Raw genomic sequence first — 22,056 nt, 5'->3', positions numbered from 1 at the left:
ATAACTTCGACTTTCGTGAATACATTCAAATAGCATATATTATATCGCGCGGATAAGAAAATGCATAAAAACTGAACCAGGCGAAGGTCGTTAAGGGGTCGTTTGGGTGAATGACAAGAGATTTGAGCTCTGATCAACCTCCAAGCCCATCAGGAGCATCAAGCGGAAAGCATCACAATACCCTGAAACCCTCTTTTCCCTAAGTAACTCGAATGCCTTCAAAATTCGAGGGGCCGGGGGAACTGAAATTGATGAAGTTAAGGGATCCAATCCCCGGAACTTGCCACTTGTTGCGGCGGATGGGATACCGCGTCAACCTATAACTCTGCCTCTGTGCTTTAGCAAACAAATTCAATAACTTCTTCTTCGTAATTCTCATTATAACTGATGACAGGAACTCTCAATTCAAGCGTTCGTTCTATCGAAACATCCCTTTTTATTATTTCGGAAACCTTTTTCTCCTCCCTTATTTGAGAAGGCCTTATTGAGCATACTATTCTAAATGAGACATTACAGGTTACGGAATCGATATCAATGGCACACGAGCGTCGGTTTACATAGGTATAGATTTTTTTTCTTAAGGTTCGTTGGGCATAAATATTTCAGATCACTTTATTAGAGTTTTCAAAGGAGTTTTCCATTGGCTAATATTTTCTATTATAAAACAAAACAGCCTTAGAAGTATAAACGAGATATGTCCGAAAAGTATCCGACCTGCGTTTTTATTATTTTTTTATTATAATTATTATACTTATATATTTTTTGAGAGGGTGTTGTGCACTGCGAATTTACCAATGAGGTCAGGCGATCGCCAAAGAATATTACGTTGAAGTTCTGGAAAGATTGCGTGATGCCGTGAGAAGAAAACGACCAAGCGGTGACTGGCTTCTTCACCACGATAACGCGCCAGCGCATTCATCGAACCTTTTGCAGCAATTTTTGGCGAAACACAAGATTGTATAGCTTCACTAGCCTCCGCACAGTCCCAGCATAGCTCCCAGCGACTATTGGATGTTCACAAAATTGAAAATGGCGCTCAAAGGAGTAATGCGACGCGCGAGAGCGGAAGACCATTCCAAAATCTGCGTTGGAGGACTGCTTTAAGATGTGGAAGTACCGCTGGAGCGTGTGGTTCAATCAAATGGGGACTTCTTCGAAGGATGCCACGGCCCGGATGACGAAGAAGATTAGCACCAATGCGGAGATATGAACGCAGGTCGGATAGCTTTCCGACACGCCTAGTAAAATAGCTCCGATGTAACATTACTAAATATTAAACGCACAGTTTATCTTTATGCAAAGAATCCTAAAAATACTCTCAATAAAGTTTAATTTTTACCGTTAGATATAATAGTTTCCTATCTCTCGAATTTTATGCAATACATTCATTATTTATACCCAATTCACTCAATCAAAAGTCTTCTCTAACCCAACAAACAGGAAAAAACATCCTGATTTTATTCTATATTCCTCTCTATCGGTGACCTAATTACTTCTATGGCATCTCGCGTGCCTCTCCCCTCCCTGAGCCCAAACTGATCATCCCCTAAGCAATCATTAGACCTACTCTCTATACTCTTGTTGATGATCCTGAGAACCACTTTAGCTGCATGGTAAATCAAACTTTTTGTCGCGTAGTCCTCACATATGGCTGCTTTCCCTTTTTTGGGATAGGATCTAACACTGATCCGACGAAATATTTTGTCGCACTCAAAATGAAATTTATCACGCAATGCTTCCTTTTTTGTAAATATAGCTCTCAAATTGATGACCTGGTGCCCAATAGCAAGCAAAAACAGGCATGGTGTTCGGGTGCGTCATTCACTTTTTCTTCCTGTAGTCGAACCCCCTAAACATCCCATTTTCGCTCACCATCTGATTGAGGGAACGTTGCAAATTGTGGTTTGAACCTCTCTCGCGTTCCCCGACACTCATACGTACCCTTGCACATACGACGGTGAATAGTTGGTTATTACTATTTGGTATTCCACCAGTCAAATTATTTTTTGGATGGGCACATCCTGAACAAAAGTACAACATTCACTTGCCTCTCTTAACCGAACACATCCTGACAACCCACACAATGTACATTAAACGCTACTTCAATTCCACATACTTCCTTCCTCCCTTCATTCCACCCAACATACCAATCCTATCCCTACCACTTCCTCGTTTGCCCAACATTCTCCCCTCTACATCACAGTCTTCAACATCCCACTGCTAATCAAAATTCTTCGCATATGTCTTTCCCTGCTCCTTTGAATTTATCCCAGCAATACCCTATCCTCCCCCACCACGCCTAGAACTTCCTCGCTTGTTTTCCTCTCTGTACATTTCACCTTCTCCACAACAACATCACAAAAGCCTCCAACATAAGTCTATCATTCTGCTTCAATGACCAGGTTTCCGCGCCGTAAATAGCTACACTCCGTATCAAAGTTTTAACGAGCCTTTTTTAAACCTTTTTACACAACGCCCCTGTCATCGATTCCCTCCTCCTCGTGAAAGCTTCTTTGCTTAACGCAATTCTTCTGCTTATATTCTGACTACCTTGACCATCTTGGCCCAAAACACTGCCAATATAGGCAAGCTGCTCCACCTGGCGAAATCATCAATAAAGGTAGCATTATTTGAAATATTAATAAAATCCACTTGTAATTATATCAAAATTTAACAGATTGAATTGTATTATTTTCCTATTACCGTATTTGGGAAACGACATACTTTATGCCTTCCCCCTTTAACTAGAAATTATAAGAATTTAAAAGACCCTAAAATTTTGAATTTCTCTTCGGAAAGGTACTCCCCAAGTTTTCCATAAATTGCGCATGGAAAGGGCATCTTTTTCCACTAGGAATTAGGTAGTGACTCCTTTGTTTTATTTAACTAACGATATTCACGCAAGAAACTAAATTCGTTCCTAACATATATTCGACGTTCCGCTGCCGATTTGAAGAACGGAAATACGCCAACTTTGTACTCGTACAGAACCAGGAGTCAAATTGAGAAGCAGGAGGCCTTTGGTCATCTGCTGAAATTCTTTACATTAAAGCACTAGAACGCAGAGTTTTAACTACACTGCAGAGGATTAACAAAACAAAGTAATATCCATCATTGTTTGCTCGAATAAATCCTTTACAGCATTTCGTTGATACAAAATAGAATTCCCACAGGACTGAATCTAGAAAGACCCTAAACGTAACAACATTCAACCATATTTATTTTCTTTGTAAGGGCCCGGGCAGTCCTTCGACGGCAATAATTTGCACCCCTTATTACCTGGATCTTGAACATTCTCGCAGTGATTTACACCGGATGTGTAATAAAACTGTAGCCTTGAAGATAAGGATATCCTTCATAACTTTTCCAACAGTCGGATATTGTTAACGTTCCTGGAAGGATAGATTCTTTCATAACATTCAGCAGCGTGCCTGCTGTTCCATCGGGAACTTTGAGTACGAAAATTTCAGTTTCTCGGCAAATACATACCTCCAGAAACCCACTCTCCTGGACTCAGACTGCCTATATTAGGCTTCTGGGAATTCTCTGATCAGTTGAATCAAACCATGGCACACAATGGGTACCCCAAACAAAAATAGAGATGCGAAAGTAAGCAATCAAAGCTAAGTAAAATACAAATGTTTACCAAACATCGTCAAGGAAACGAAACCAAAGTAGACAACAATGGAGACACAAAAGTAAACAAGAAAACAACATACTACCTTGATCAAAAATTTCCCGGAATTTATTCAGAAAATTAAAAATACAAGTTTATTCATCTAAATCTATATTGTCCCCTTCAAAGTAATCCCCATCGACTGCAACACACTTATGCCAGCGCTTGATCCAATCCTCGAAACATTTTTTATATTCGGTTTTCGGTATGTCCATCGGTGCTTCCTGCGATTTTTCCATTACTTCCTCTCGGCTGCTAAAACGCGTTCCCCGTAATGGTTTTTTAACTCGATTGAACAGAAAGAAGTCACAGGGAGCCAAATCAGGTGAATTCGGTGGCTGTTGGATGGTATTTGTTGCATTTTTCGTCAAAAAATTACGAATAATGATAGCACTGTGCGACGGTGCGTTTTCATGGTGCAAAATCCACGAGTTTTCTGCCCACATTTCTGGTCTCTTTCGGCGAATTGCTTCACGCAAACGTCTCATAACGCCCAAATAATACTCTTTGTTTACTGTCTGGCCTTCTGGCAAAAATTCATGATGTACTACACCGTTGTAATCCATGAAAACCGTCAGCATTGCCTTCTTTTTTGACTGAAAACGACGTGGTTTTTTTGGTCTCGGCTCATTTGGTGAACGCCATTCACTTGCCTGATGTCTGGATTGCGTGTCGTACTCATAAACCCACGTCTCGTCTCCAGTAATGATCCTTTTGATGAATGTGGGATCGGATTCAGCCTCGCAAATCATGTCTTTTGCGACGTCAACACGGTCTCTTTTTTGCATGAAATTGAGGTACTTTGCTGCTACACGACGGAAACCCAAATCATTAACCACAATGTCTTGGGCGGATCCATAGGCAATGTTCAAGTCCTCCGCTATTTCTCTGATGGTTAATTTGCGGTTATTGACCAACATTTCTTTTACTTTATCAATTTTTTCACCGACTTTCGATGTCGATGGTCTGCCACTGCGTTCATCATCTTCGATTGACTCACGACCACTTCTGAACCGCTCGTGCCACTGGTAAACGACCGTTTTTTTTAGAGAATCGTTGCCGAAACACTTTTCCAACATTTCCAACGTCCGTGCGCCACTAAATCCGTTTTTTACGCAAAATTTAATACAAGTTCGTTGTTGCAAATTTAAATCCATTTCTGAAATTGTAAAAAATCGCCAACACACACAGAGATAGATGTACTCTTGGCTACGTAACTTTTGCAAATGTCAAGTTATGACACTAAGATTTAAAGGGAATATCAACAACAGATGTACCAATTTAACAAAAAAAACAGAACTCAAATCGGAACGATGGGAGCGCCACACGGTGGTTATTCCGGGAACTTTTTGATCAAGGTAGTAAGTGCCAAAACGCGTTCAAAGAAACTAATGCAGTCTTTCTGAACAAGACCAGAGAAACAGTTTCATCATTGTGCCAAATGACACCTACAGATGACATGTAGACGCCATTTATTCATCGATCACTGGGTGAGAGGAAAGAGATATATTTTCATCACGTACAAATAAGGTTAGTCGTGACATCTTTGATTCTTCGAGTGCAGTTTTGTATGGTACCGAAAGTTGGTTGATTAGGCATGATGGCAAGCATACACTGGAGACGTCTATCCTGGCCAAGTGGATAAGAATGGAAAATATATATCTTGTATCTAAAAATATGAAATCGACAGAAAGAAAAACGAACGAGTGAATGAAATGCGTGCTATAAGAACTAAGGCTTTCCGAAAATGTCTTAATAAGGTAGGAAACGTGGATTCAGATGAGATATAGAGAGTGGTAGGGAATATTGAAGATTTTGATGAAAACGTTCTGAGCGAATGAGGTAGATGGAGGAAAGGAATAGCCATGATAGACGGAATAGAGGGAGGCCAGTAGTAAGTGAAGGTAAGGATTTGTTTAAAGTTGCGTGATGGCTAAGGGTAATGTGTAGAAGAATTAGGAATCAGTGAAGAGTTAGGCAGGGCTTGGAAATTTAGCAGTCCTTGGGCTATTAATCCAACAGAAACCCACCATGGTCCGTAGCATATTATTAATAATAATAAAAACATAACGAACAACCTTCCTGCCGGAATTCGTTTTAATTTCAATCTCCTCGTCTATCATACGTCTACCAGCTTTCGCGATCATATGTAACAAATTCTACATGGTATGTAAATGAATCTACTTTGGCAAGTACTTAGTCGTTAAATGCATACTTTAACAAATGATAGAAATGATTCAAATAGAAGAGAGTCATGAATATGAATTCCACATTTTTTGCTAGAGTTTTGAACTTTTACCTCCCTGAAAAGTAAGAATGAAACGATGATAAATTTCCTATGGGTCGTTCTGATTTTTTTTTAAATCGGTACAAGAACATTTTTATAGAATAAATTTTTAAAATATCCTATCCCATAAGTCTAACCATCGATAAGATGGCAAAAATGAAGTTCCTACGTACGAAATCCTACGTCACCCAGTTACCACACGACTATGTACGTATATCCCAGAGAAATGAGCAGCATCCTTACTTTAAATAAGACAGTGATCACAGGTCACGTGCAAAGCCAATTTCACTGCAATCATAATAAATTTAACTTGGCACGGTAAATGGAAACCACTTAATCGCCCCTAGGTAAGACATTGGTAAACAGTTTACAGCATTATCGGTCAAATTATCATATTTTAATTCATTTAAGATAACTTTATATTGTAGCACATACGATTATAATTCCTCATATTGTTTCTTCAATATTTGATTCACTCGTGGGCTTGGAGAACTTCTATGAGTGTATTCTAACATTCAAATTACCCGCAATAAAGAGAATAATGAATAAACTTTACAATAATAATGATAATATTTTTTCATAATTATATGTCATTTCCACAATACATATCGTCAAATAAAGGGGGACAAAAACAAAATTATATTAAAAAAAACAATATTTCCTCAACATTTAATTCACATTATAACGAAGAATTCGAATGAAAGACGAAAGGAATAGTGACACTAAATCAAATAAATGAGGTGAACGAGGAAGCCGACCCTAATAGCAATGTCCTACATATATTGACACAAAAGAGACACTGAAAAGAAGCCCAACATATGCAGACATCAAATGAATTATGGCAAAGGGAGGAAAGCAATTGACACGCTCCGTTTCGCAGATGGCCATAGAAGCTGCGAGAAAACTTGCAGACATCCTTGAAATCAAAGGATCACGTATGTACCTCAAGGATAACAGCATGAAAACAATCGGTATTAAACCAAAATCCAATTATCCGGGAGAGGTCGCGTGAAGGCAGAGAGGAGAGAAATCAGAGGGAATATTCAATTTGCAATCGACATTGTCGAGTCTCGACAATGGCGAGGTTTTGACGACACCACCTCGACGAATCCAAATGTTTGGTTGCATTCCGAAATTCACCGCCATATTCACCAGTACTGCCTTCAATTTGGAACGCAAAACGGTACTGCCACACTGCTAGTAGCCAGATATTTCTTAGCCGAAAGGATTTCTAATGAACCTACCACTTTCCCTTTTCGTGTGGAATTTACGATGGCCATTTTTAATAAACATGAGAGATGAGATGAGCAAAAAATTCATAATTGTTGACAGCATATATGTCAAATATGCCAAAAATATTGAAAAATATATGGGTATCTCGCGGTTGATTATTTTTTAATTTAATTTAATAACTATCATATTAAAATAAGTAATAGCCTTACTTATAAGTTTCATTCTGCCAAGAGGTGGACATAACAAATCTTTGAATATTCATAGTTTAGCACCTAATATATTTCAATCATCACGTTAGCGGTTATATGACGCGTGTTCAAAAAGTAACGGGAAATTTTTCATTTCGCGCTTTTCGACTTCAACGATCAACTTGCCGTAAGGTCAAACGATCAATAAAGACTACTACTTACAAGTTCAACACCCTTTGCTTGAAGCAATACGAAAAACACACCCGCATCTGGGGTGAAAAAATAATGGCTTTTGCACAACCACGATAATACACCTGCTCCCACTGCTCATAGCTTGTTCGTGAATTTTTGGGAAAAAACAGCACTGTCATGATCTCCCAGCCTCCACATTCGCCACATGGCCCCGAGAGACTATTATTCTCTGTTCCCAAAAAATAAAGAGATCATTAAATGGTCGTCGCTTTACAAGCATAGATGAGATTAAAAATGCGTCGCTGAGAGAGTTGAAAGATATACCAAAATCGAGTTCCAGAAGTGTTTCGAGGATAGGGAAAAGCACTAGGATAAGTGTAGAGTACCTCTTGAGAACTACATATTGAGGGGATAACATTGATATAGACAAATACATAAAATTCATTTCAAATTCAAATTCCCATTATTAATTGAACGCACCTCGCATAACGGCGAGATCAAAGTACACACATAAGTGTTATATGAGAAACGAATGAATAGAAGTTTTCTTTTGATTTCATGTAAATATCAATTTTTCATACATGAGTAGCACGTTTTATAGAGAAAAGACACGCGATCTATATTCGTAAATACGAGGTATGTTCACTAAGTATCGCGAATTTTGAATTTCCGCGGGTTACGTATATTTGATTTTCGATTTTTTGTGGCGTTATGTTGGTCCTTATGGCTCTCACTTATGCCGAAAATTTCGGCCATTTTGAATGTTCAGTTAAACGTTGACAGCTGTTTTTCTTGGACGTGTTTTGGCTTGTCTTCGATTTTTGCCTGTTCCAAAAAATGGATCTAAGAATCTTTATCAAATTTTGCGTGAAAAACGAAATTAAGTGTACGGACGTATTCCGAATGTTGAGTGTGACATATGGAGAAGCTACCTTGGATCGAAGCACGTTTACCGGTGGCACAAAATGTTCTCAGAGGGCCGAGAAGATGTGGACGACGAAGAGCGTGCCGGACGCCTGAGCACGTCAACAACCGACGAAAACATTGATGAAGAGAAGAAAATAGTATTGGCTAATCGTCGAATCACCGTTAGAGAAGTTGCTGAGGGCCTAAACATATCAATTGGCTCGTGCCATTGGATTTTTACCAATGATTTCGGCATGATACGGATCGCAGCGAAATTCGTACCAAAATTGCGCAATTTCGACTAAAAACAGTAACGCATTAACATTGCTAATGAGGTGTTGGACTGTGTCCGCGACGACCCAAATTTGCTTCACAGGGTCATAACTGGGGACAAATCATGAGTTAATGGTTATGGCGTGGAAACTAAAGCTCAATCATCCCAATGGAAGCTGCAGCACGAGCCAATACTAAAAAAAGCGCGCCAAGTTCGGTCGAATGTGACTGTTTTGCTTACAGTTGTCTTCGATTGCAGGGGCGTGATGCATCATGAGTTCTTAACACAGGGTAGAACGGTAAATAAGGAATATCACCTGCAAGTTATTTGCAATTCGCGCGAAGCAATCCGCCACAAACGCCCGGATTTATGGAAGACCAATAATTGGATATTGCACAATGACAACGCCCCTGCTCAAGCATCGTTACTTGTGCGCGAATTTTGGGCCAAAACAACACACTAATGATGCCGCAGCCACCGTATTCCCCAGATCTGGCCTCCGGTGATCTTTTCTTATCTTTGTCTTTTACCGACATTTGTTCTTTATCATGTTCCAATCAGCTTATCTCAAAGAGAAAGGAATTATGCAAAATTGTACACAACTTTTGGAAAAAAGGGAGTAGATAAACTCAAAATTAGATTGGCCAGAGTTGTAAACAAAGTCAAACATAATAGAGAGTAGTTCTTCATATAATTTTAGATATGTCTGCAAAAAAAAGCAATTTGGTTTACTTTGTTCAGGCGACCGCTATTTCTGACTAACTAAGAGAGATCTTTATTATTCTTTTTAAAACTTCCTCATGTGTATTTTCAATTAGATTAGACTCAAATTTGGAATCCTCATTGATCTTATGCTAAATAAAATTTCGTGGGCCTCTGCAATCGTCGAAATCAGCTGATGCGCTTTACAAATAATGGCTCCTTTAGTCCAGGGTAGCGATTAAACATATCAAAATTCATTTAAATAAAACTAAATATGACGGAGCTACTGCTATCCTAACTTTCAATATATATTTTAAAAATTATTTAAACCTCCAAATTTCTTATTTTTGATTCGCTGATTTCGCGGGAATGGGTGACTAACAGAAATAACGATAATTAATTGGTTACTATCTGAGGAATATAATATCAAAAACCAATTGGATCTGAGGACCAAAAATGTTTATCGACAACAGTAATGACAATATGTCGGCAAGTGTCCATATCTCGCATTAAAATTCCTTGCCATAACTACAAATAGCGTGCCGATTGAAACGCAATATTTCAAATATTAAATTTAAACGTTAGTCCACTAGCAAACCTGAATGCACTACGCCTTTACTACCAATAACCGAAGTTTAGTAATTCAAGAAAATTTACTGCCATTTGAGCAACATTCCGATCAGGGAAAAGAAAGAACTACGGCGGATTAATGCGCTAACACAAGTTGCTAGCTAGAATTTAACGACCGAATATAACGGCCCTTAAAGAAAAATTCACTTTGAAGTAGGTTATACAATACGTACGATTATTTGAACTGTCTTGACAAACATAAGTATCCTAAGGCCCATTATCGAAAAATGAAAGAAAAATACTAAACATTTACAAGTTACGATTACGACAACAATTTTAAACACCTTAGCAATTACTCACGTGTTTTGAATTGTAATGAAATAATTGACTTTGTAATTCCACACACTTTATTTTAAAAACAAGACCCAGGTTTTGACGTTGAACGTCATCATCAGCTTCAACGTCAAAAGTGATGATGATGACGTTCAACGTCAAAACCTGGGTCATATTTTTAAAACAAAGTGTGTGGAATTACAAAGTCAATTATTTCATTACATTTCAATATGTTATGCAAATTCCATAAAGTTACGCCTGAGACAACAAATTTTACTCATGTGTTACTTACCCGTGCGTTCAATTTTTAGTGTACTAACGCTATACTAGGTACTCATAATTTTTTCAACGATAATCTTAAAATAGTAACATGCCTTAGAGCTAGTTTGTACGTTACCTATAATAAAAAATTTCCGTGCCGTTGGCCCATCGGAGCTATTGAAAATCCACTGATGGATAACGAAGATACAGCCTAAGCTCATCTTCACAGCCGGAACAGAAGCGTTTTCTCATTCAATCGAGAAAATGAGGAAAAACCTTCATAGCCTCTTCACATCTTCATGGTTGATGCAAAACTTCATCTTAAAGATGTACCAGAAATTTTGAATAACTATATGCGCAACCGTCCAAAATAAACAAGGCGAAAAATTGATAGCCATCTTGGCTAGGTAATTACGATCCCACGATTGGCATTCGTATGCATTGTAGTATAGCTTGATCATGAGTGATTAGCACGTGACGGACGGTAATTCCGCTGGAAAGGTGTTGCAGCAATCCTGTACTAAGGACTGGGCAGTCCATTACTTAATGAATGTACTCATTCGCCACATTGAACGATACATGGTATTTTTTCGATTAACACACATAATTAAAATCCTGCATTGAACAAGCTTAGGGTGAACCCTAAATTTCTCAAAAAAATTTCAAGGAATATCAGGAGCTACTATCACAGCTGAATTATGCTAACCCTCTAGCTATTAGGTGATGTAGAACTAGCTGAATTTCTGTCAATTAATACACTAGTGCACTACTGTTTACAGAAATGCAATGAGGGTGGTTCAGTGTTGTTGAAATATTCAATGAGACAAAATCAACCCCTGTAATTTAGACAGACAATGTTTCCCAAAGTAACAGACCTGATAGTAGAATATTAATTAGTCAAATTATATTTCAACTCCTCTACTCATACAAGTACTAATCGGTCACAATTCTCTGTACCCTCATTCCTTTTGTATTAATAGTGACAATTTCTTTTTGTATTAATCGTAATGCAAATAATTCTTAATGAAATCATTATTTATTATAATGCTATCCTATATTTCAATGTTTTTTTCCTTGCACACTAGCTTTTATGGTTACTTCATAATATGCAAATTGAAGTGTGCGAGGATCACTTGCCACCATTTTTAAATAAATATCCCTCCGCACTTCTCCCCACATTTTCTCAGCTGTGTAGTCGGATCTTTTTCATTTTAAGCTTTGCACTATTACTCTGACAAGGCAGTAATCAAACATAAGGTCATTTTGATAGGCAAGGTTAAGAGCTCGACTACCACTAAGCCTTAGAAAGCATGTGAAATTCTCACCTCTGATAGGCAAAGAATTCTATACATGACAAGAAAATATGAAAAGAAAAATAGTGAATTTATTCTAGGCTAATAAATTGGAAATCACCCTTTTAAAACTTAAAGGAACTATAATAAAAATAATAGGAAAAGTTTTTTTACAAAATAGCATTTCTCTTTATAACTTCTCATGAGATAACAATAATAATGAATTACACCATTTAAATACATATCTTATGAACTAATAACAAATACCATCACATTTTTTTTAATTGCCACATGATAAACGAATATATGATGATAAAATAATATCCCATTGCACAATAAATGGGAGGGAGAGTTAAAAAAAAAAGAATAGAAAAAATGCACAAAGCTCATTTTTGTTTATCTCTTGATACAGATGGAGATCACACAAGCTAATTAAGCAAACAAGCATGACAACACAAAACATACAAAGGTTGAACAGGGAAATTCTTTACAAAGAATTCAACCAAAGACATAAATTGAAAGCTAATGGCTAATGATTATACAATGCAAAGATTCTTTTCTAAAAAAATTCTGTTGACAGAAAATAATGCATTTCAAGATTGGTACAGTTAGAGCACAAAGGGTGTAGAAATTACTTCTTTTTTTACCAATAACAGGAAAGCATCAGTGGCAAGAACTCAACAAATTATCATAACCTTATGCCTAAACACAGAAACATAATCAACATTTTGGACACAAAGTCTTCTGGTCTATCATTTCTTCTCCAAAACAAAATTGTTCCACTTGACATATCAACTTTTCAAAATCCAATCTTGACATCCAGATACCTGGCATAGGTTACATACACCTCTTTATACAGCAAAAATCACCCACCAATGCAGAGAGTATTGTTTCCTTAAAATTTTGGAAGGACAATGCCTTCATCACCACCGACAGATAATGGCTTTTAAAGAGTCAAGTGGTCACCACTTTCATGCAAGTCTCATCTGTTATCTTGCCAAAGCACTCTGAGACTGACTGGCCCTCTCTAATTTTTCAAAATGCTTCCTAGCATTTCGAATATTGATAAGTGTGGCAGCTGAGGCTGGAATTGAAAAAGGAATAACATCTTGTTATTTCGACCAACACAATTATGTATATTTGTTTGCATGAGAGACCATTGAACAATATTTTAATTGAGGAATTTCAAGAAACAGCGGCATCGGCTTGATTCAAATGATTAAATTACCTTTCCCCTTTGATTACAAGCATAAAACTTCATTACCTAATAATCACGCCAACATATAATGCCAATTTCAATAAGAACTATAGACTTCAAACCCTTGAATAGTACATCTGCGCCTTAACACAACACACATCCTCGAACCAAAATGACTGCTGTGTAACTCAGACGTAATGTCATTCATTTAATAGCACATCCATATGAAAGACTCTCCATTCTCGGGATGTCACCACGTAGGCTGTTTTTCTGACAACAGTTTCGCCTGTGTTTCAACGAGCGTCTTCAGGCCGAAGAGAGCGTCGTCAGGTCACTTCGACCTGAAGACGCTCATTAATACAAGGGCGCAACTGTTGTCAGAAAAACAACCTACGCGGTAACATCCCGAGAATGGAGAGTCTTTCATCTGAACGCCACTAAAATCTACGATCCCATATAGCATGTCCATATATTCCATCATGCCTTTCTTCGGATTTCCTGTTTCGCTAAGATTTGTTTTGAATAATAGATAGATAAAGATCTTTATTTGGGCTAACTATAGGGGTGAATAAAGAGCAATGAACTAAACCAGCAACTTAAAATATGGAATATAATAGATTTACAACATTGGTTGAATACATAACATTCACACTAAATTCCAACATAATGATAACCACCTTACTTGCATAAGACACACATGATATGATGCTTAATGTAAGACAACTTTGGTTTTAGTAAACAAAAAAATTAATGAAGAATAAATGAAAGTACGTTCTGTTAACTAGAAAGGTGATTGAAAAGAAATAATAATTTACCAATAACAACAAAATCATTACAAATGAAAGGAGAAAGGAAGTATGCAGAATTGAAGAAAGACTTATTATCATATCAGATGTTAGATTATGTTTTGTTAAGAGAGGCAAAGAAATTTAAAGGTAGTTATACTTTGCTCATCCAAAACCTAAGCAGTACTGCAATAATAATAATAATAGTGCACATCATTGTTTAGACATCTCCTAGGTATAGTTATTAACGAGAGAGATAGTGGGATTATATGTAATAAATGCATTAACTTTCCTCAGAAACAAATAGTGTCATTAAATCTGGCGATGTGAGAGTGTAATGGAAAGGATAGTATTAATGGCAGCAGTAAACCAATCCTAGGATTTAAATACTGATAACGATAATTATTAAGTCATTCAATTCTACCTGCCACAAATGATTTATATTAATTTGTCTACATAATTTCCACATTGCTCCTATAATGTGCCTGGCAAAAAAATATTTCTTTCTTCAGAGCAGAACCTGGTCAGAAGACATTGTCAGATCAGGGTTAGTTTTTACACCAAAATAAGAGAAAGGCGGTCATTTGTGAGGACTACAGAACATTAAGTTTTCTTTCGCACACAGCTCAAGTGATTCTTAGGATCATTGACTTAAGGATGGAGAGCAGGGCAATTGATTACATAGGGGATAATCAGTTTTGGTTCAGGAAGACGCAGCAGTAATGAGGTCACAGAGGGAGAAGAATTTAGAATACAATCAGGATGTATTTGCCTGTTTTGCAGATTTTACAAGGTGTTTGATGGAGTGAATTGGGTGAAAATTACAAATATTTTGCAGAAAACAGGAGTAGATTGGAGGGATAGGAGACTAATCAGCAAACAGCACAAGTCGCAGATTGCTCAGGTGTGAGTGGTAGGATGAAGGCAGTGGGGAGTCCAGATGGGCAGTGTTAGGAAGAGGTGTAAGGTAAGGTTGTCCATCACCATTGGTGTTCAACGTATATGGAAAAATGGAGGAAATGATTAAAGATGCATGAGAATAACTGGAGATATGAATGAGAGTCAGTGGGGAATTCATAAAATCATTTAGGTTCGCTGATGACCAAGCTTTAGTCGGTTAGCCAGTAGTGTTGCAAGTACTGCTGAGTGAATTGGGAATTCATTGTGATAGAAATGGGATGAGAAGAAATATACATAAAACAAAGATTATGAGTTTTCCAGAAAGAGGAAGGCTAAGTTAAACATTGAAATAGGAGTGCAGAAACTAGAGTAGGTGTAACAGTTAACGTATCTTGGAAGTGTTTTGGACCAAAATAGTCAAAGCAAATGGACATACGGAGAAGAATTGTGTTAAGCAAAGAGGCTTTCACAAAGAGCAGGGAATTGACAACAGGAACATTGAGTAAGGATGTTAAGAAAAGGTTCTTCAAAACTTTGATAAGGACCATAGTTAGGAATGGTGCTGAAAGAGGGTCATTGAAGCAGGATGACAGGTGTACGTTGGAGTCTTTTAAAATGTGGGTATGGAAAGTTGATAGAAAAGAAAAAAATGAGGACATGCTAAGTATGGTGTGCAAGGAGATAGGATTGCTGGGAGAAATCCTAAGGAGACAGAAAAAATATATGGATATTGATTGGCAATGGGATGTTGAACACTGTGATATAGGGATTTATGCTAGGAAAACAAGAAAGGGGCAGGAATAGGATGTTAGACAGAATGACGGGAGGAAGGAAGTATGAGGAATTGAAGAGGGGCTTGTAGGGTGGTATTTCAGGATATGTTTGGTTAGGAGAGACAAGTATATACTGTACTATTGTGTAGACGTTGTCCATCCAAAACATACCTTAACTGGTAGATAACCTATAACAATAGCTGCTCAAATACAAAACTGCACAATTTTACAAGTGAAAAAATATGCAACACAGCTATGAGGAATATCAATATTCTCAGTTATAATTGTGCTGTAATTTGAAGGGCATAAAGAGAATGGGAGAGTGTAGTTACAGAAATAAATATCACAAGAATCACTTTTCAATTTCTAATTGGAAGTTATCAGTGATTGTGTCATCCGATAATTCCATTTCTCTAAAACCCTTCCAATAATAAAATGTATTACTCCTAAGCACTGTGAATTAACATTACGTTCAAATGCTCCGCTTAAATGTTTCTCTATCTCAGGCAGGTGATATATATGAAAATTATATACTACCCTATATCAAAGTTCTTGTAACTTCACTTTATCATAAACAAGTTAGTGCATTCCAAAATGATTGAAATGTGAGGAGAATATATACGCATATGTACACCAAAAAAAACTAATTAGGTAGATTCGATAGTGGCGATATATCAAAGGCAAAACCGTTCATTGAAAGATTCATGTTAATTACATGCCTTTTTCAATATAAACCATAAAGTAATGTATATTTTCTTAATTTCACTTTCTTACATCATATTCCATAAAAAATTAAATGTTATGCTTTGAAAAATCTGAATCATAAATTTTATTTCCTTTAAGAAAACAAATTCGATTGGAAAAGATAAAAATTTGAAAAAGGAGAAATTTATAAGACAATGTACACTCTTTTGGTCTATTAGTTCAGTACCAATTAATGTATACACTGTTAAGTGCAGTTACACATTGAAATGGCCTTGTATGATGACATTATTCCAACAACTAATATTTTTACAATAAAAAAGTCAAGATCAGGGCATTTGTGAGAATAACACTCCCTATTTGTTGTAATTTCAAGTCACTTACTAAATAATAAATTTTCGAGTGCTTACCACCAAACTTCCCAGACTTCTCCCCATTTTGCAGACCCCAAGTACACCTAATGTACATTTTGATGGAAGGCTTCATAATGAAAATAACAATTAAAATTGCATACGCTAACATATTTTAAAAGCTTAAGCACAAGATTAAACTACTTACGTATTGATGGGTCTGACATGATGACCATTACGTAGGTGTTCGATGTGAAGACATCAATAAAAGCTGCAAAATTTGAGTTCCTAACCTCCATACTTTGGAATTGCGCAGCCAGTTTGCTAGAAAAAAATGTTCTACGTAAGGAGCGAGAAAGTAAGGACATATACACTTATTGGTTGGTATGTTAAAAAAATGTTTGCAGATAGGCAGAATTCATGGGCAGTATTTCTTCATGTGCAAGAAATATGGCCAAAAAATTATTTATCTTCACGCAGCCTTGACATCAGATTCTAATTTAGTTTATTTTAATCTTGTGATAGCAGCAAAATGTATTCACATAGCAAAGCAGTCACTCTTATAAGTTCACCACCCAGCAGAATAGTCAAATCAACAATCTCCGTGGGTTAATTTTTTTGCCTACCAATAATGTTTTAGGAAATGCACAATAGTGCATTTGTCAACCCAATCAACATCCACTCTCATTAACACAAAATATGATAATATAATAAGACCTTAGTAGGCTGTTAAACCACAAAATAGTAGAAAGTTTTTATGTATTCTACAAAGGTGCCACAAAGAAAATGAACGAAATATAAAGACACATCATTTTTTTGGGGTAATTAAAATCATTTGAAAATACTATTTTGTATTTCTTCAGTAATTTTCCTGCTGTCCGACAAACACCTTCGAAGATTGTGTCAATACATACTTTTATGTTGCCAGAAAGCCAACAGTTTATTACTGAAGTTTTTTTGTTACATACTACCTGAATCTAGTGGGTATGGTAGAATCGATTGGTGGAGCAAAGGGCAACATAGGCTGGAGGACCCGGGCTAACATTAAGTGACTCTGAACACATGAAGCTTCATCAAAGCTGTGATTGTTGGGGCAGGAAATTTTCCTAAAAGTAATTTCCATCCCCCAACCTGTTCCACTCCACTTTAGAATTTGTGTGAAACATCTCCAAGTCACAAGCATAAAGGTTTTTCAAGTACCAGATCATCATAGTTGAGCACGGTTTTGCATGGCTTGGAAATTTGGTTATTGAAGCAAGATGATAGGCATAGATTGGAGACTTTTGAGATATGGGAGTGGAGAAGGATGGAAAAGGTAAATTGGATGGACAGAGAAGAAAATAAATGTCCTAGGAGTGGTGCGGGAGGAGAGAGCGTTGTTGGGAGAAATCTGAAGGTGGCAGAATGGAAGATGCAGACCATTTTGATAGCCGATGGAAAGTTGAAGACCATGATAAAGGGAAGAACAATGGGCAGGCAACGAATGAGGAAGGAAATGGTTAGGTTTTCAGATTGACTGAATGGAAATAGAATGTATTCTGAATTAAAGAAAAAATACTGTGGCAAGGGGTATCAGGATTTGTCTTGTTAACCAAGGCTCAGAAATGTATGTAATAGTATACAGTCTGTGTCCATTTAAAAACGTACCCCTTGAAATGGTATACTACAAAGTACAGATCATTCTGGTAAACCACAATGTCACAGGGAGTGGTACTGACCCTCCTGCCCGAATGTGCGAATTTTATAGGCCAAATAACACAGTATGAGGTGAGCCCTGACCTATCCCATTGAATTAACCTTCGATATGAATATTCATGCATGATACTCACATACATAAATGTGGGCAAGTTTTACAGGAAAGCAAAAATATGTAAGGAGCATTGCCTTTAAACCTACCGTGATCAAGATGCCCTCAATCACATTGAAATGTTTGATCACTGGCCAATTATAGGTATAGTTTCAAAATTTCAGTGTTAAATGATCCTAAAATATCAAGCGTTAGAATGATTTTCTAAGCCAAATCGGGCATACCTCTACCAGGAAATATGCAAAGAAATTACTGATATTCCCATGACAAATGAAAAGCTCCTTCCAGGCTGTAGTGGACTTAGGCCACAGAAAATAATGATCTAATGCATAATGAAAGCCATAATAGTCCATTATCAAGAATGTAGACACTTTAACTTGGTTCAGTGATATAATATTGTGGGGCATAGAAGTCTTTTGGATCGTTGGTTTACCAACTCGAGGATGTGAATTTACCAATTCCAGACCATACCTCTGCGCATCCTCAAATTAGAAATATGCATGATTTTTCAGTTACCTGAAATTCCTGCAAAACCACAGGTGGCCCCAAGAAAGGACCTGGCCTCTGATAACCTGATGGGCATATTTCATGTATGGGTGAGCTGTACCCTCACCTGGCATACAGACCTTTAGGGTGAGATTACTGTTGCTTGCTTGTATGTACATTATTATAATTTGCTTGTATTGCACCACTGTTTCTTTTTTAAATTAAATTCCTCGGCATAAATGATTATGGTCAACCCCTAGAGCATATTCCAAGTCTTCTATGATGACTAGCTTGTTTTGCACATGTCAAATAATATTTCACACACCCTGGATCATATTTTGCACAACACATTTCATATTTGTCACACATTAATGTGAGTCACAAACATAATGTACCCCCTCTCCCTTGATAAGTAGGTCAGGTTTCATTGCTCCATTCTCAAACGTGAAACCGCAACTTCCATCTCTCTGACTATACTAGATGGAAGAGAGTTGAGTCAATACCACAAGTTTCACAAAACGAAGTATTTTACTAACTAAAGTTTTCATTCAAACAGTCCCAAGAATAACAGTCCCCTTTTCTTTTCTTACAGCCAAATAATAATTCTCGGGGAAAATATTAATAGAAATTATCAATAGAATATTAAAATAAACAAAAGAAATATGAAAATTGAGGGTTAGTTTATAATCTTCACTTGAGCTGAGGAACTTGAGTGTCACCCACTTGGCATTGAATCATGAAACCTGCACAAGGATCACTACAGGCTTGATTTCACTCACTGCCTCCCTCACTGGTTTAATGACCTTTTCATTAATGATGATGGCCAAATACCTAGGGAAATACCCAGGGATACACTGAATTTGAATAGACTTCTAGGACAAAGATTTTCAAGAAGTCATTTACGTAGGTCGGCACATTCTGGGGAGGAGAAAATCTGATTATAAACTAGAATATCACACACCAAACTGAGCATTAGAAACTATGGAATGTTTTCAAGACCTTACCAAAGGTATGGAAAACCTAAAATTCACACCATGATACAATTTCTGGACAATAGAAAGGAATTCACTATTACAGGGTGAACATATAGGAAAAAAACTGGTACATACTTTTCAAATTATTAATGGACTACACACACTGGGACTGATTGTTTAAGAACGGTAATGGCATGATACCACCCCCAAACTAGGCCCATTTTTGATCTCAATAGTTTCTATACAGCACATCAAAATTAATAAAGAGAAAATATACCTTACAAAAGATAAAGCTTAAAATATAAGCACTGCTATGGGATAAATATCGAAAATATAATGAGTTGCACTACACATTTACTTAAGTGTTTTACTCGTGCAAATTTTCATAAATAATATTTAATGTAACTCACCTGCAACTGAGTTTAAATTGCTTAATGATGTTGCTAACTTTTTCAAAACGATGAACATCTCTGTGGGCAAGACGCTGGCAGTGAGAGATTACTAGGAAAGTTGCTCGTTCAAAGAGCAACACTTCATCTGCATCAATTATATCTGCAAACTCTTGTAAGCTTTGCTCCAATTCTTTGACATTAGGAATAAGCATGTACACTATCGATGACCACGCCTATTAATCAACAAACCAGAACAGAAGAACAATTATTAATAATACAAAGAAACTTGTTGTTTGGAATCATGCAGGTTCCCATTAACTTTAAATGAAATACATACCCTGTACAAGGTTTCGTCCCATATAGATGTTCTGAAACAGGTACACTCTAGAGGTTTTGATAATCTCTTAAGATCTTCTTCCCTTTCCCTAAAGATCTGGAAAAAAGGAGTGCACACTACTTCATCCAAGGTCATAATTAGGAACATAATTGTAAATGGAAAATGCAAATAATTCAATTCAATGTTTAAATTATTTGAATTTCTAATCATGATAAATTCTATATGAAAAATTAATACTATTCGTTAGCTCTCTCGCAAAACAGCTGTTCTTGTAAGATTATTTGCATTCTTTCACTACACCTAAAAAACGAGAGAAAATCTAATTCCAAATGTAAATGTTGCAGCATTAGGAATTAAATATTACCAAGTCCCTTTGGTCCTCTTGCACAAGATCCATTTTATGTACAAGGCAAAAAACTTTGGCATCAGGAGAATTTTGGAGGATCGCCTCCAAACAACTTTGATAATAATGCATGTCTTTGTCCAATTCTCTGCTTTCAACATCGAAAACATAAATTAGCACTTCTACATTTCTGAAGATGTTGTCTCTTTGACTAGCAAAGTAATTTTCCATGAACGCCTCTTGCCTAAATACGCAAAAATTGATGATAAATGAAGTTCATATCACAACAAAAATAAACACAAATCCACTAAATACAAAGTGCTAAATGCAACTTACCCTCCACAATCCCAGAGATTAAGAACGAGATTTCCAAGAAACCGAACATGCGAGTGTTCGACATCAACTGCAAGAAAAATTATAAATTAATTCATATCACTACACTGATTTCTTTCCAGGAAATACACATGAACGATACGTACTTGTTGCCCCTAACCGACGGGTGTCTCTAGCGATATAATTAGCAAAAATAATAGATCGCATACTAGTTTTCCCAGACCCACTCTTGCCCATAAGCAGAACCTGCAAGAAGATGATAACTGTAAGCTAATACATGCATGGAAATACTCATCCAGAATAACTTACCTAAAAATTTTAAGTAACATTTTCATGTGTATCCAAAACACGGCAGTCAAAAGCAGTGAAATTCGAGTTTCCATTGGCGTAATTACTATTATTGTAAATATAATTTGGCTTCACATCCAACCCACCTTTTTCTTCATGATTGCTGCTTGATACTTCGACTCAATTATGAGACAATTTTTGACGAATAAGTCGCAAGTTCTTCATGCAAAGCACGTGAGCGTGCGTAATCTTATGATAACCACCCCCAGACCCTGCCTATGCCAACAACTACAGGCAACCATTCAAAAACTTTACACGGGTTTTTTCGAAATGTCTTGAAAGTGGCATTCTAAAAAGTGAAAACTTTAATTATTTATCGTTCCATATGCATAACATTATTATCCGTCAAACGTCAAAACCTAAAGTATAAAATAAAAGTTTATTACAAAAAAGAAGTATAAAATGCGCATTATA

General features: G+C 36.8%; 1 protein-coding gene across 1 annotated transcript; it reads right to left on the bottom strand.

Moving 5' to 3' along the window:
- Nucleotides 1–12,109: 12,109 nt before the first annotated feature.
- Nucleotides 12,110–21,755, bottom strand: RagA-B (Ras-related GTP binding A/B). The gene is made up of 8 exons (XM_071599226.1): nt 21,729–21,755; nt 21,441–21,540; nt 21,298–21,364; nt 20,983–21,205; nt 20,619–20,714; nt 20,300–20,514; nt 16,831–16,946; nt 12,110–12,998 (listed from the first exon to the last, which is right to left on the bottom strand). The coding sequence occupies exons 1-8, from the start codon at nt 21,738–21,740 to the stop codon at nt 12,904–12,906; spliced, it is 924 nt and encodes a 307-aa protein (XP_071455327.1). The 5' UTR covers nt 21,741–21,755; the 3' UTR covers nt 12,110–12,903.
- Nucleotides 21,756–22,056: the final 301 nt, after the last annotated feature.

The sequence above is a fragment of the Hetaerina americana genome, unplaced genomic scaffold (assembly GCF_022747635.1).
Source record: "Hetaerina americana unplaced genomic scaffold, ioHetAmer1.1.p SCAF_11, whole genome shotgun sequence".
Classification (NCBI taxonomy): domain Eukaryota; kingdom Metazoa; phylum Arthropoda; class Insecta; order Odonata; family Calopterygidae; genus Hetaerina; species Hetaerina americana.
This window is presented reverse-complemented; position numbering and strand designations above follow the sequence as displayed.